Consider the following 16908-nt stretch of genomic DNA (forward strand, 5'->3'; position numbering starts at 1 on the left):
AAGTACAGGTGTGAATGCGTGCAAGTCTTGGGGGTGGAAGATCTTACCAAAAACCCTGCCCCTTATATACGCAGACCCCACCCCACCCCAACTAACTGGAAACCAGAGACACTTCTAGGTACATGAGCTCTCCCCCTCCCCCCCCCCACTTCCAGACACCAGATCTCCTAATTAATGATTCATTTTCAGGACTTTGAAAGCAGTGGGCTAGAAACCTCGGTTCAGCTCAAAGAGATCTCAACCTGTCCCTCCTCCCCTGCAACTCAAGAAGCAAAGATGGGTGGGTAAGGAGAGGCCCTAGGAGGGAAGTAAAGGAACTGCAGCTGAGAACTGGGTAGCTTTACAAAAATTCTATATTTAGATATGAAAAAGACAGGAAATAAAATACAAAATAAGAGTTAAATGAGCTGCTGTTTTATTGTTTTTGAGTCCATACAGAGGCAGCAATCCTTAGGTGGGGGCCTCAGTTTTCCAAAGTGACATCCAACTGGCCCTTCCCCCAGCACCCACACCCTTCCGTTATCAGCTCTAAAAGTTCCTTGTCTTGGCTGCAATTGTGGACATTGTGAAGATATTGTGAGACAGGGAGCCAGTCAGGGACAGAGGCACACATCTGCTAGGAAGGTGGCCTGAAGGCCTGATTGAAGAGGTCCTAAAACGTCCCCAACACCACCACCCCACTTCACCTCTTTGTATTCTGTGGGCCTCAAACTACAGAGAAAGGGAATAGTTCTCAAGGTCTGTTGCAGTAAGAATACAAGTAAGAGCACAGGAAGAGGGGTGTACCACAATTTTAAAATGCCATTATCCATTTCTTTCTCCTTCTATACTTTAATACTTCGAGGTATGGGAGCAGTTGGAGGAATAGAGAGAAAGAACAAGAGGAATGGAGAAAAGTCAAAGAAGGGGAAATAAATTGGGTAACTTGGATCAGCACTCAACCAGAATGCAAAGGGGGGCAGCAGCTGAGGGTTAAGTAAGGAGGACGGTCTCTCACACACACCACCCCCACTAGTTGAGGCTTAGTGGATGAAAGTAAGGGTGGAGAGAGGCAAGGGACTGTATCAGATTTTTCCATTTTCAGAATCCTGGTTTGGTTGCAGGTTTATGCCAGAAGTGAAGGCTGCTGGGAGGGGCAGCTGGAAGAGGGAGGTGGAGCTCAGTGACTCACAGGATGAGTCACAGATCCAGTTAAAAGCACAGAAAGAGGCCAAAGTCCACCCCACCCCCACTTCTCTCAGCTACTGTCAGCCAGCTCCTACTCCTCTTTTCCACCACCCCTACCCAGGTAGCTGGTGAAAGGAGGTGGCACGGAGAATGTCTACAGGGGACATCACAATAAATATTTTTGTTAATCTACTTAAGCGAAGGGGGCAAAAATACCCTGTGACTCGCAGACTGGGTATCTGCAAAGTAAAAGAGGCAAAGTGTTTATATGATTCACTGAATCTGCAGTCGCAGGCCCTGGAAGGTAAGTAGGAAATTAGAAAAATTGGGGTTGCAGGTGATCCTCAGGCAGGGAAGGGCATCTAATACTGTCTTCTCACCTGTGGCTGTATGTCTGGGGCACTGACTTATTGGAAAAGGAGAGAATGTGTGTCTGAGTAACTCAGGGAGAATCATTTCTGAAATGCTTCTCTTTCTGGAAGGAAAAAAAATGTGACTGGACCTTGGATGTGTGGGTTTTTAGAAAGGAGTGAGAAGAGTGGCAAAAACTAGGTTCTAAGTCATTCAGAACTAGTTCAATTCTTCTGGGCACAGTAACACTTAACCAAATGTCATTGCTAACTTTGGTTTGATCGATATATCTGTGAGCTTTAGTTTCACTTCAGAAGAAATTGAGCCAACAGAAGAGAAGGTACTTCCCTTCTAGGCCCTGTACAGCAGAGTTTAACACCCTCCCAACTCCATAAAGAGATTGAACCTTAAAAAAAAAATGTATATAATCTTTTATTTTGTTGATAAAAACCAGTATAAGGGAAAAACTTTTGGTTAAATTTTTAAACTCTCAATCAAATTACCATGGGAAGTCCATCCTATAGTATTCTTGCTCTACTGGGGATGGGGTAGGGTGGATGGGGTAGCACTGTCTTTAAGTCAAAATGCTGAACATCTGTCCTCTCCAATAAAAACTTCACTAAGTGCCCTAGAAGCCCTGGATTGAAGAAAGTAAGTGCACTTATTTAAGCCTGAGAGATGAGATCCCTCATCTAGGGCTGCAGGGTCTACCTCTCCCCTTCATCCACATACCCCTGCCCAAGGACTTTATGCCTTGTTGAGTACCTACCATGTACCCCTCCCTCCCTTATCCCCAACACGTAATTCCCTGGGCTGGCCTCTTCCACCCTCTCATTCTCCCCAAATACCGCAAACCAACCAGAGTCCACCTTAATTTCCCAGGTATTATTCCTTCACTCCTCCCACCCCACCACCCTTTCAAAGAAAACAATAAAGCAAAATAAACTTATTTTATCCCCTACAGAAAAACAATCATTGTCCCAGGGTCCCTCATCCTTAGAATGGAAAGTTTTTTTCCTTACCTCAATAGATAGTTAACTTCCCAAATTAAAAAAAAAAATTTTTTTTTTCTTAACAAAAAGATATAGGGTCTAAAGCCCTATCTTATCATACTCACCCCTAGACTACCCCTTGAATTTCAACCTTTTTTATTTAAAGAGAGGGCACAAGGAATTGAGATTGGTTAATTTATAAATAGAAATAAAAACAAACATGATACAAGGTTTCAGTTTTTGTTCATTTGTCCTGTTTTTAAAAACAAAATGTCACTAGAATCTAATACAAATCAAATCCAAACACAGCAGTCCAGAAGAGAATCAAAACTTTCCTGGTTTTATTTGCTGGGAAAACCCCTGGTCTCCTTTCATTCCTATTGGTCCAGGCTGGAATCCTATGCTATAGGATAGAGGCCAAAGGGGAAGCCAGGTAAACTGTGCAAATTCAAAGTGGTGTTTGGGTGTGTTGTAGGGAGCCGAGCTCACAAGGTGGAGGATTTATCAGTACTGTTCTAACTCCAGCAAAAAGACCGGCACTTGGACACAAAATTTAAGGGGTGCTAAAAAGCTCAGTAACCAAAATAAATACTATTTTAAATGGAGTATTCTTTAAAATAAAAATCAATGCAAAATTTCCATGAGCAAAATATCAAAATTTTAAGTTTTGACAAGATTCAACTCCAACAAATCTTGTTTTGCCCTCATTTCCCTTACCCTGTCTTGTCAGATCCTGCCTTTATTTAAAATTTTGGTATTTTGTTCATCATGGAGTCTTTCTCATTAATTAAAATTACAAACTGCATTATAATAGTATTTAGCTTGACTATTGATTTTTTGGGTTTTTTTTTTTTTTTTTTTTTTTTTTTTTTTTTAAGGTACCAGGGCCTGGGGATTGAACCCAGGACTTCATATGTGGGAAGCCGGCACTTAACCACTGAGCCACATCGGCTTCCCTGAGTTGTTTTTTTTTTTTCATTTGTTTTGCTTGTTTGTTTTGTTTTTTTTCAGGAGGCACCGGGAACTGAATCTCCATGTGGGAGGCGGGAGCTCAACTACTTAAGCCAAATCTGCTCCCTTGTGTATCAGACACCTGAGTCTGGTGCTTGTCTCACCCTAATCTCAATCCTGCCCAAAAATATGTAACTCTCCTCCTTTGTTAACTATCTTCTTTGACCTCACTGCTTCCTTAAAACCAATCCATTTCCAAATAAAAACCTAAGCTTTAATAGCCATAGGAAATAATAAAATCAACAGATCATCAGAGCTGGAAAATAAGTGACTTTCAAATGTGTTGAGGAGAAAGGAACCTATCCAAATTATGAACAGTCCCAATGAAGATCAGAGTTTTGGCTGGCTTCGTTTACCAAGGGGGAAATGGGATGAAAACTCTCCTGATGGGGCAGAAGGAATATATGCAAGTAAGACACCCCTCCCAACCCCACCCAGCCCCGGGTCTCCTTTAGATCAAGTGTGGAGATTACATTCGTGGGTTGGGTTATAGAAATCCAAATACAGAAAAATTGCCCCAATTAACACTCCAGACACTTAAGTACACTTTTTCCCTTCTCTGCACCCAGGAGTGTATATATTGCATAGTTGATCCCCACCCCCACCCCCACCCCAAGAAAAGGTAAAGAAAAAGGAAACTTGGCCCAGGATAGGTCATCAGAGGTTTAAAGCTCTTAGAAATGGCTCTGGCCAGAGCATAGGCTGTCCAGACTTGTGCTTTGTGCAAAATGCAAAGGAGTTCCCCCTACTGTGTCTGTATTCCCACTCCCACCCCTGGAAAAAAGGGTTGGGTCAGGGAAAGGGAGAAATCCAAAAACAGATTAGCTCATTGGGAGTAATCTGTGATCTGTGGTTGTAGTTCACTAAAATACATTTCTCTACCTACCTTTTTATAAATTGCCCCCAGCCCCCACCCCATGTTTCAACATCAGTCCTAATATCAAAAATATCTCTTCTTACAAAGTATTTTTTTGCTATTTTAATAAACTAACCACAGATTAAGGTCAGCTACGGCTTAACAAAAGAAGCCGGGATGTTAAATTCATTCTCTGAAAGTAGAGAGGAAAGAGAAACAATCACTTAAATAGGGGGAGAAACAAACAAAAAACTGTTTTTGCTTGTTGGGGTCTTTTTGTTTCTTTTCCTTAAAAAAAAAATTAATCCATAAAATAAGTTGCTTTCTACAGAAAAGTAGCAGCAGAAGATGGAGGTGCCCTATTTAGGTTTTTGGTTTTGTTTGAAACAGTCTGGCCAAATGTCTATCATTTTCCCACCCTTCCCAAGGTGCAATCAACCCCAATGTACGGTTATTGCTAAGTAGTTAAACAAAGATCACCTCTGCACCAATTCACCTGGAGAAAATTCACCACATAGAGCGGCTTCTCTCCTCACTTTCTTCCCTTCTCCAGAGGTAACTTTTTTTTTAAAGAAAATTAAAATTTTTTCATTTTTTAAAATCACAACCTTCCTAAATGAGCTCAGACCTCAAAAATATGAGGAAAAGACAGGGGGCAATCAGCAATCTCCTCTCAAACTAGAACAGATGACAGATCGCTTTTTAGAAGGAAAAAAAACTTAAGAGGAAAAGGATTCTCCTTTTAAGTTCCTCTCCCACCCATCTTAATAAACTGTGATTTAAACTACTCCCCTCTCCTTATACGCACCCATGAGCAGACATTTCTGCACTTTCTAGAAACTCCAGGAGGAAGAATTTACCCAAACATAATTTCTACCTTAATTCAAATCAATAGCAAATTTATCTAATTTCCCAGTTACCTTTCATAGTCCCAACTCCACCACCATGCACTTTTTTCCAACCTAGAAGAACTTTGGTCTATTTTTTTCTTTTATTGACTGAGAACCTCCTTTGCCTGTTCCTTCCCCCAGACTCTGCCCACCTCCCACCCCCACGCACAGCAAGCTTTCCCCCACTTCTTTCTCTTAGGTCCTGGCATAGGACCAAGGGGTTATGAGACAGAGCCACCATCCTTCCCCATTGTGTCTCCTCGACCCCATCTAGTCCAGCTCCGCAAAGGAAGAGTACAGCACTTGAGGCACCAGCCGGCCCTGACCTGCCCTCACCAGCCCGGCAGCACTCCAGCTGCACGCACGCACTCAAAAGTTTTCAGCCGGGCTCTGAAAAACATTACTGCATTTGCCCGGTCAACACGGGGTCTGGGTCCTGATCAGCCAGTTAGTTGAGCTTAACTTTGTTTAGTCCCCTTGCCCTCCACAGGTCCACCCATTCAGAACTTGTGCACCAGGAGCTCCCCACCAGGTTCTCGTTCCCTCCTTAGTTCTTCCCTGTAACAGCAGGAGCAGAAGTTGTTTGTCTCAGGGTGTCCATAGAAGCTGCAGTTCGGTTGTTTGCATTTGGTCTGGATTGGGGGAAGCCCCCGGGGACCTCCAACCCATCCATCTGGCTCAGGGGGCTCTCTGTAGCTGTTGCTATAGGAATCAGCTATGCGGAAGGAAGGTGGTAACAATGCGCCCCGGTGAACATCCTTGGAGTGACTGCCCAGCTCCAGAGAAGGGATGTTGTCTTGATGGGGGTAGAGTCGCCCAGGAGGGCATTGTCTGGGGAAAGTGGCATATGGTGGCAGGCCACCCCCACATGGACCCCCAGCCAACTGCCTTCGGGATTCTTGGCAGTGGGCTCCACCCCCAGAAGGCCGAGGAATAGTAAAGCCCCCAGGGTAGCCAGTAGAGAACGCCACTGCCTTGGATTCTGCTGCAGGGGCAGTCAGCAGCTCCTCCCCACCATCTGGCTCTGGTTTTTTGGCTGGAGGAGGCCCACTCCCTACTCCTCCATTCATGATCTTCCTCTCTGCTTCTTTCTGCTTCTGCTCTGCCAGAAATCTCTCCTCAGCATCAGAAAGGTATCGCTGGATCATCTCCTCCTGATACTGGTGGCGGTGACCCATCTTCAAAGTTCCAACAAAAATAAACTTGCCCTCTCCTTGCATTGTGATCCTCATAATGCTCAGGCTTTGCATTACCTCCTGGCTATATTTGCTACCTCCATTACCAACAGGCTCAGTTGTGGGCTTCTGAGATATAGGCCCATCCCCAGCTGCCTCCTCCTTGCCACCCTTCCAGCTCTTCAGTGAGTTTTTCTTCTTCTTCTCCAGTGTCTCAGTGCCACTGCTTAGCCCTGTCCCCACTCCCATCCCACCAGGCTTAGAACCCTTGCTGTGCATTAGACCTCCCATGTTCTTCTTGAGCTTGCTACCCAAGGTTTTGCCAAAGCTGCCCAGTTTGTTAGCTACGGAATCTGCTCTCTTCTTGTCCTTCTCCCGATCTCGCTTTGACTTCTCCTTCCGCCTGCTGCCCTCATTGCTGGTTGAACTGCTGCCAACTGACTCCTTGTCTGATTCCCCAGACTCAGGAGTAGACCGAGGCTCATCTCCAGCTGAGGCTGTGGGAGACTCAGGCTGGGCCAGGGGAGCCTGGGAAGACAAGAAGAGTGGTGACAGTTATCCCATTGCCCTAGGTTGGGGGAAGCCCCCAGGGACCTCTAGTCCATCCACCTAACTCTGGGAGTTCCCTGCATTTGATGCTACAGGAATTAGCCATGTGGAAGAGGAGTGGTAAACCCTTATGAACTCCAGCCTTCAAGTCACTACCTAGCTCCAGAAAAGGACTGCTGTCATGATGGAGTAAGGGCCACGCCAGGAGGGCACTGTCTTTCCCATCTCCAGTCAGCTCTCTGACCATGGGCCAATTTCCAGTCAGGTTATTATCTAATTTTTATGTCACCTACTGCAGTTTGACTCTCCTCTGTAATAAGGTGACAGGATGATTAAAACCTGACTGCTCTTCTAGAACAATGAATAAGCACACAATATGGCTTCTGGGTGAGGAGGGAGAACATTTCACAAACACTAGAATGTCATTTATTATAAATTTCTCTATGCAAAATTCTCAAAATTAATCTTAATGAACCACTACCAACCAAGTCTGGTCATTCTTTATCCCCTCAGCTTTTATATATTCAGCACTGGAATCCATCAATTTGTTTTTGCTCTTGTGTTCCCATTCTATGTACAATGGTGGTTTCCTGAGAACCCACTTCATCAGGAGCCAAGCTATTTTGTCTCCCTCTAGTGCCCAATATAGAGGTCTACATCTATATTGTCCTAAGAGGGCTTAGGACACAGTAATGACAACCTCAAATTCACCAGATAACTTTTCTTAAAGAACATGTTTTAGTATCAGAAAGCAGAGCCTCTTAGAGAGAAGATGTAGAAAACAGGGAGGTCTAGAAAGGCAGAAAAAACTGTCCTTGGGAACTTACTTGATATCTTTCAGCCTTCCTGACCTTGAATCATAACCCTCTACTCAGAATATATTCAGAAGGAGACCACCACCAGATCTCCTTGTCTCCCCTGTCATTGAAAATCCAGACATACCAGGGTAGGGGTAGATGAATTCTTTACCTGTGCATCAGATGACAGTGGTATCCATTTCACATTCATGTAGCTATGCAGCAGATGCAGTTTGACCTCTAGGGACAGAATTACACTGTGAAAAAAATAATTAAAAACTTACTGTGACCTTAAAAGACAAAGCAGTGATATAGTTCAGAGGTAGGATAAGAGAGGACAGCATGGCTTGGGACTCAGATAGGGTTGGGTTTCAATTATAGCCCTACCAATATAGTTTTTATGACTATTAGCAAGTTCCTGAAACATCCCAGAAACTCAACTGGGTTGATTATGTAATACTATCTGTCCTGTAGGGTTGTTGTGAAGGTTAAAATCATGTTTGGAAAGTACCCAGCACAAAGTCTGGGAAATAAGAAATACTAAACAGAAGCCATCATTATTATTGCTCTTGTTTGTAAGTATTATTTAGAGGGGGCTTTTGATAATCAGATGAGAATTTAATTTACAAAGTCATAAACTCTGGAGAGTTCAAGTCAAACCCCTCTCAGGTGGGTCTCAGGTGCAGGAGCCCAAAGAAGAAAGCGCTGGTTAAGACGCAAAGAAGGAGCTTTGACATCCATATACTCTCCACAGGGAAGATATGGAGGGAGGCAGGAGGAAGGCTAAAACAAGCTCAGCAGAGGAGGGGGCTCTCTTTTTAAATTCCAGAAAGGCAAAAACCCAGAGTGGACTACTCCATTCAATGATCTGGAACCCTGTCTCACTAGGGTTGTGTGAAGAAGCAAGTTTTAATGATCTCTCTTAATTTTCTGAGTACTGTTTTGGGGATTCTGGAATATATCAAGGCAGAACACTTCCCACATGAAAACAAGTCAAGAACCCAAGATCCCCATCTCTTTCACAGGGGGGTAAAGCAGCTACACAACCCAAGAGCCCAGGTCCCAACATCTGTCTCCCACCTCTGCATCTTCCCAAAGAAACTTGAGACAGAATGTGACTGTCACACCTCTGAGCTGGGGAAAATTTCCCAGGAGACGGATGCTGTAAGTAGATGGCCAGGCTAGGCCTTCCTCACCTGGCCAATCGGACATTGTCACTGTCATCTTTGCCCCACTCCCAGCCCTTTCCAGGGTCCACAGCAAAGTGCAATGGCAGCAGCTTACGCTCTGAATCTATAAGTGGGATCACAGCTGAGGAGGAAAAACATGTCATTAAGAGTTTCCTTAAGGAGAGAGGAAGGCAACTCAACAAAGACTGTCTTCACTAAAAAAGAGGCAAAATCATACCATCAGTCTCTAACTGCAGTTGCTTCTCAATTTTACATTTTGATTACCACTGGAATTACAAACCAATCAGACTGGATTTCTTCTAACACCCAGAATATAATTTAGGCCACTAATCTCCATGACATCCCACCAATCAGTTGGATAACACTCAAGATGTCCTTGCCAGTTAATGTGTATTCAGGGAATTCGAAGTCATTACTAGGACAAGCACAGCAAATCATCATTTGGACAGTCCAATGGCCCTAATACATAAGACCTTTAATCCAGAACAGGAAGCTGGGAAGATAGGCTACCATGTTTTTCCTCAATTTTTTTAAATTTAAAAATCCTGGTATATTTTATAGCTTAGTAAGACAGTTACAACATGCACTATCTGGACTTGCATATTGCTTAATACTTTTCTCCTATATTATCTCTCATTTCAATTTTTCTAAGTGAAAATAAAGTGGAACAAAAGACACCAGAGACAAAAAGACACTGCACTCAGACCTTGTTCCTTGGCATTCTCCTTTGGTTCCATGGACACAAGTGCAGAAAAGTGGGCCTGGTCATAGGCGAGCACCAGAGGGGAACGGTGACACTGGCTGGCTGGGACCTCCAAGGGCAGGTAGATCCCCCCAAAGGGAATAGGGGCAAATGCTGCAGGAAACCAAAAGAAGATTATTATTAAGGCTATGCTCCCTGCCTAGTGGAAAAATTCCTCCAAACCACTCTGCCAACTGACCCCCCCCTTTCACTCTAACCCCTGTTTAATAATTCTTTCCTAAGAAACCTCATTGATTAACTCCAACTGCTGGTACTATGAATCATTTAGAAATTTTGCATTCTTCTAATTTATGCCTTGTTTTTTCCCCAAGGGTCCATATACCCCCTTTTCCTTTGCTTAGCCCAAGACTGAGCAAATAGGTAGTGTTGAGGGAGGAGTGAGGATTGACTGACTGACTCACCTTCCCCTCCGGAGTCCCTCAGCATGGTGTCTGCCACAACGACTATAGGCCGCCTAAGCACATGGGCAAGGACAAAGACGTGGAACTCCTCTAGGCTCTCATATACAGGCTCCTCTGAACTCTCCACCCTAGAGTTACAGGAGGAGAGAGTGAAAGGGGTGTGGTGCTAGAAAAAGGGAAGAAAACAAACAAGAAATCCCCAGGGGCAAAGAGGGAAACTCCCAGGGGCAAAGAGGAACATCCTTTCCTTGTTTTCTAGGTTTACAGCTGCTGCTAACACAGCTGATATGCTATAGCCATGGCCATTTCAACTTCTATTTCACAGATGATGTAGCAGTTCGATATGGTTATGAATTCCAAAAATAGATACTGGATTATGTTTGTCATATGATCTGTACCTAGGTGTGATTAAATTATGATTAGGGTTTTGTTTGGGCCATGTCTGTAGGGCGTTGAGTCTCTGCCCCGTGGTAGATAGGGGCTCACAGATAAAAGGCATGGCAAAAGACAGAGGTGGAGCTTTGATGCTGGAGTTTTGAGCTGGAGCCCAGGAAGTAAGTTCACAGAGGAAAGAGAAGCAAGCCCCACGAAGTGAGGAACATTGAGCCCAGGAAGAAGCAAGCCCTGGGAAGAGAGGAACCCTGAACCAAGAGAGAAGCAAGACCCTGGAAGAGAGGAACCCAGGAAGCCTGAACCCTTGCAGACATCAGCAGCCATCTTGCTCCAACATGTGAAAACAGACTTTGGTGAGGGAAGTAACTTATGCTTTACGGTCTGGTATCTGTAAGCTCCTACCCCAAATAAATATCCTTTATAAAAACCAACCAATTTCTGGTATTTTGCATCAGCCCCTCTTGGGCCAACTAAAACAGATGGGGAAATCCAAAAACAGAGATTTGAAGGCTCTGGGAATTACACTAGTGTTAGGAATGTAGAGATGATCTCTGTCTTTTAATACTCATCCTGCTCAAGAGCCTCCTCAATTCTCTTTTTCCAGTACTTCACTATACAACTGCAGACTCTCATCCTGCTTATTTTACCCATCACAAATTACAAGCATAATGTCTTTTAAAAAAAAATGTTCCCTTGCTTGGAGAACAGTTTCACCATCTACCCAGTAGCCTAATCAGAAACTTTTGAATATTACTTTTTTTTCCACCTTCAATTAATCACCTGGTTTGACTAATTCCAACTCCTAAGTGTCTCTTGTATCCATCTCCTCCAGCCTATCTTCAATCCACCACCCTTTTTCATGCCCAAGGTCCTTTCCTGGATTACTATAATCCCCTCCAATTGTTACTTTTGAGGTGTGGAGGTCCAGAAATCTGCATATTAAACAGTCCTCCCTCTTATGCACAAAAAAGTTTGGACAGGTTATCATTTTTAACTTTTTAATATGGAAAATTTCAAAATTTTAAACATAACTCAAAACCAGAAAGAATATTATATTAAACTCTCATATATCCATCACTCAGCTTCAACAATTATAAACTCATAGTCAATCTTGTTTTATCTTTATGGTCACTACTTTACATACCACCCCTTCACTCCACCAGATTATTTTGAAGCAAATCCTAGACATCATCTCATTTCATCCATAATTATGTCAGTTTCTATCTCTAAAAAATAAAGGAGTCCTTTTTTAAACAGCAATACCATTAACATCATACTTAAAAATTTAACAACCAAATACGTAGACATTGTTCAGATTTCCCTAATAGCCTTATAAATGTCCATACATTTCAATTGGTAGATATGTCTCTTAAACACATAGATGCCCTCTCCCTATTTGTTTCTCTTTCAATTTATTTGTTGAAGAAGCTTGGTCATTTGTCCTGCAGTTTCCCAAAGTCTGGATAGGATACAACTTTAATTCCCTAGCATGGTACAAGAGAAGGCTTAGCATGGCACACAAAAATCTGGATTACCCTGCCTCATCTATCACTTTGTACTTTATATTTCAGCAATATTGAACTACCTGTAGTTTCTAGAACATACCATGCTGTTATACACAATTGTACCTTTGCCATGTCTCCTCTCTTTCATTCTAACATCCTTTTAGCACATAGCTTACTAAATGCTGGGTTGTGGGAGTCCTCAGTGAAGATTATTTCCTGCTTCCCCTTTTAGCCCTAGCTATACTTACCCACCACAGTTGGCGCCATTGGTACCTAGATGCATGCGGGGTTCACTTGAAGCAAGCTTGATCAGCTCATTCCATTCCTTTTGCCATTCATCCTCTGTGTATACCAGCCCTGACTGTGTAAAGATAGGCAGGGGACATAAAGCAATTAGAGGCTAGGTTCCAACTCACTAAGGTTACCCCCACTCCTTATTCTATTAGCATTTGGTTTACAATTTGCACTCCAAAATCAAATCTCTTTTTCCTTTTACAATTAAGATCCACAAAAGAACACTCTATGATTTCTCTTAAATTGCTCTTTATCTTCCATTCTTTTCTGACCCATTGCAATCTGGCTTCTGTTTCTGCCATCTACCTCCCAGCACCACTTTACTTAACTGGCAGAGGATACCAAAGACCTAATTGCAAAATTCAGTGGACTCTCAGTTCTCATCTTTCTTTACCTTCATGTGGCATATGAGCTCCTCTTTAAAATTTCTTCTCCTTTAGCTTTCACAATACTACTTTCTCCTATCTCTCTGAATTCTGTCTACCCCATAAATATTGGAGCTGTGTCAATAATTTTTAGCCTTGTTCCCTCTGGGTGGTGAGCTTTACTATTGCCATGATCTCATCCACTACTACTACATGCTTATGACTCTAAAATTTTCCTCTCCAGCCCTGGAGAGCAAATCTTAAGACATCATCCTAGATGATCATTATAGATTCATATATCCAGCTGCCTAATGAAGAATAACTCCTGTCATGGCCACTTCAAACTATCACAGAGTCAAAATCTTATAGAATTCCTATCTCTCCCAAAATCTATGTGCTTCCTATATTACTATCTTAGTGAATTATCCACCCAAACACCCAAGCTAAAAGCCAAGTTGCCTAAGTTGCCTCTCCTTCTGTCACTCACCCCATACCTAGATCCCTTCAGTCAACAAATATTAAGCATGTACTACTGCAATGAACTCTTAACTGGTTTTATTACCTCCAGGTACATACTCTTCTGATCCACCTTCTACACTGCTACCAGAAATATTTTTCTAAAATTAAAATCTGATATTTTTTCCTTGCTAAAAATTCTTCTAAGACTCCCCATTGCCTATTAGTTATAATTGATATTCCTCAAGTGTAGCATACAAAGCCTACTTCCTGGTTTGTACCCACCTTTCTAGTCTGGTATCTTATTGATTTAGCTATAGTTCCTTGAATGCACCATGCTATTTTATATCTCTGAGCTTTTGTCTAGGTTGTTCCTTCTCCCTGGAGCAGCCCATTCCCTATCCATCTAATGGATAATTTTTCTCTTTCAGGATAGGACACAAATATCACTTCCTCTGTGAAGCCTTTTCTAAATGTCCCAGGTAGATAAACCACTCCTTCCTTTGTGTCCTCCCATCCCAACCACTATACAAACTTCTTTCATGGAAGTCATACCTATTAAACTTACAGCAATTACGTACTTACATAACCATCTCCCACCACTACACTGAAAAACTCCTTAAGCACCAGGACCATGTTTTAGGAAATATCTCTAATGCTTAACTCTGTTATCAGTAATTAATAAATACACACTGAATCAAACTATAATTTTTATCAAAGGAGAGGGAACAGTGGTTCAAACAATTTAAAAATATATTGGCTTTAGGACATATTTGATGATTTGGAAGACAACTTTACCTCACTTGGTTGGCTTACTATAATATTAACATGAATTTACATTGCTTAAACACATATTGATAGAGCAGAAGGAATCACACTGGAAAGAGGAGGGCATCAAGCATAAATCTGATTGGGATTGGAGCTACTATAAGCATGTTTTACTTTGAGAATAAAAATTGACAAGGCTGGAGTGGATGGAGCTCAAGCAGTTAAGTGCCTGATTCCCATATACAAGATCCTGGGTTCAATCCCCAGTACCTCCTGAAAACAACACACAAAGAAAAAACCAACTGTCATTGCAGGGCAGATGTAGCTCTGTGGTTGAGCATGTGCTTCCCATGTACAAAGTACTGGGTTCACTTCCTGGTACCTTAAAAAAAAATTTCAGGGAAACGGACTTGGCCCAGTGGTTAAGGCATCCGTCTACCACATGGGAGGTCCGCGGTTCAAATCCCGGGCCTCCTTGACCCATGTGGAGCTGGCCCATGCGCAGTGCTGATGCGCGCAAGGAGTGCCCTGCCACGCAGGGGTGTCCCCTGCATAGGGGAGCCCCACGTGCAAGGAGTACGCCCCGTAAGGAGAGCCGCCCAGTGTGAAAAGAAAGTGCAGCCTGCCCAGGAATGGCGCCGCCCACTTTCCATGCCGCTGATGACAGCAGAAGCGGACAAAGAAACAAGACGCAGCAAATAGACACAGAAAACAGACAACCGGGGGAGGGTGGGGAATTAAATAAATAAATAAATCTTTAAAAAAAAAAATTCATAAGGCTACTTATTATTGGTATCACAAATTTTTGTGGGTTTTTTTTCCCAATTAAAAATAAAAAGAGGGAAGCTAATGTGGCTCAAGCGACTGAGCTCCCACCTACCACACAGGAGGTCCCTGGTTCAGTTCCCGGTGCCTCCTAAAGAAGACAGCAAGCAGGCACAACGGGCAGGCGTGGCAAGCTGACACAACAAGAGACACAAGAAGAAAACATAACAAGAGACACAAAAAAGCAGGGAGTGGAGGTTCCCAGTGCCTCCTAAAGAGGACTAGTAAGACAATGAGCTGGCACAACGGGCGGGCGTGGCAAGGTGACAGAACAAGATGATGAAACAAGAGACACAATAAGAAAAACACAACAGACATAACAAAGCAGGGAACAGAGGTGGCTCAAGCAATTAGGCACCTCCTTCCCATATCAGAGGTCCTGGTTTCAGTTTCTTTCCTAAAGACACAAGGAAGACAGACATAGCAAGTGCAAACAACAATGGGGTGGGGAGAAATAAATAAAATAAATGTTAAAAAAATTAAAATTAAAGAGAACAATGCACAGAAAACAGAGATTGAGAGGTGAAGAATTTTCTTATTTGCCTGTTTTTCATTTATTATTATTATCGAAATAATGAAAATGCTCTAATAATGACTGAAGTGATGAATGCACAACTATGTGATTATACCAAATACCATTGACTGTACAATTTGGATAAATTGTATGTTTTATTAATATGTGTAAATAAAATTAATCTGTTAAAAAAAAACACACAGGTTATACCTAGGGTGCTGGCAAATTCAGGAAGATCTCTCTTCTCGCACCTATCTGTGCTTCCTGTTTTTAAAAGCACAGCCACTAGGTGGTGCACGCTTCTAGCCTGAAAAACGTTCTTCCTGGGCTTCACCACCAATTTCAACACAAAATAAAGAAGTAAGCCTGGGCAATCAAAACTAATTTAGGTTAGTATTTGATACTGGTAAAAGCAGCTCCTGGGAAGCGGACTTGGCCCAGTGGTTAGGTCGTCTGTCTACCACATGGGAGGTCCGCGGTTCAAACCCCCGGCCTCCTTGACCTGTGTGGAGCTGGCCCACGCACAGTGCTAATGTGTGCAAGGAGTGCCCTGCCACGCAGGGGTGTTCCGGGGAGCCCCACGTGCAAGGAGTGCGCCCATAAGGAGAGCCGCCCAGTGCGAAAGAAAGTGCAGCCTGCCCAGGAATGGCTCCGCACACACGGAGAGCTGACGCAACAAAAAGAAACACAGATTCCCGTGCCGCTAACAACAGAAGCAGACAAAGAAGATGCAGCAAACAGACAGAGAGAACAGACAGGTGGCGGGTGGGGGGGGGGCAGGGGAGAGGGGGGGAGGAGAGAAATAAATAAATATTAAAAAAAAAAAAAAAAGAAGCTCCCATCCTACCGCCCTGCCCTGCCCTGCCCTGCGCTGCCCCCTCTTCCACTCCTAAGGCAGAGTATAATGCTGTGCTGAGCTAGGACAATTACCTAGGCCACATTTCCAGTATGGAACTTTCATTGTGTTGAACAAAAAGTCTAAAGGAGTAAAAATACTGTTCCTTCACTAGCCATAATTCTCTGAACATGTATTTCTCTTGGGGACTTTGACAGGGAAGGGGTAGCGGACCAAGGGTGTTTTACCATCATAATCTAAACCCATCTTTAAAATAATAACTACAATAACTTTAAAGCTGCAATTGAGCATACCTATTCTCTGATTAATATCAGTTATACTTAATAGGTGGCATGCTCTGGTTTGATTCTTTTATGCCTCTTAAGTGGTCAAAACTAAGATTCTGGTATAGTGTGAACTCAACAGTGAAGCAAATAAAGCTCACTATTGATTTGCTTTGGGTTCTAAACTCTAGGCTGGCTAGCTCAGGCAAAAGAAGTTCTCCACAAGATCCATCCTGGCTCACCAGGCAGCTACACTGGGTTTGGTAGTAATAAAGAATGCAATTCCCTTGGTCTTGCTTCTGGGGATTTATTTCCCTCAGGAATATTCTAGGATAGACTGGCTGAGCAAGAATAAGAATCTGATCTTAATATCATCCTACTTTTAACAGTTGGGTACTTTGTTTTAGAGAAAGCATAACACATTCTACTTACATGTTTTAAAACGTCAGGACATTAAATTCTAAGAACTAAAACACGGGGAGCCAGTGTAGCTCCGTGGTTGAGTGTGGGTTTCCCAGGTATGAAGT

General features: G+C 43.0%; 1 protein-coding gene across 16 annotated transcripts in view; it reads right to left on the reverse strand.

Moving 5' to 3' along the window:
- Positions 1-2736: 2736 nt before the first annotated feature.
- OTUD7B (OTU deubiquitinase 7B) overlaps positions 2737-16908 on the reverse strand; it is a 69927-nt gene continuing 55755 nt past the window's right edge. For all 16 annotated transcript variants that reach the window (XM_058309623.2, XM_071207407.1, XM_058309622.2 and 13 more), the window contains 6 exons: positions 12289-12401; positions 10143-10270; positions 9685-9834; positions 8985-9099; positions 7961-8045; positions 2737-6970 (listed from right to left, as the gene is read on the reverse strand). In XM_058309623.2, coding sequence (XP_058165606.1) covers positions 5768-6970; positions 7961-8045; positions 8985-9099; positions 9685-9834; positions 10143-10270; positions 12289-12401 — 1794 coding nt within the window. In that variant the 3' untranslated portion in view covers positions 2737-5767. The remainder of the gene's footprint in view (positions 6971-7960; positions 8046-8984; positions 9100-9684; positions 9835-10142; positions 10271-12288; positions 12402-16908) is intronic.

Source organism: Dasypus novemcinctus, chromosome 13, assembly GCF_030445035.2.
Source record: "Dasypus novemcinctus isolate mDasNov1 chromosome 13, mDasNov1.1.hap2, whole genome shotgun sequence".
In the NCBI taxonomy this organism is placed as follows: Eukaryota; Metazoa; Chordata; class Mammalia; order Cingulata; family Dasypodidae; genus Dasypus; species Dasypus novemcinctus.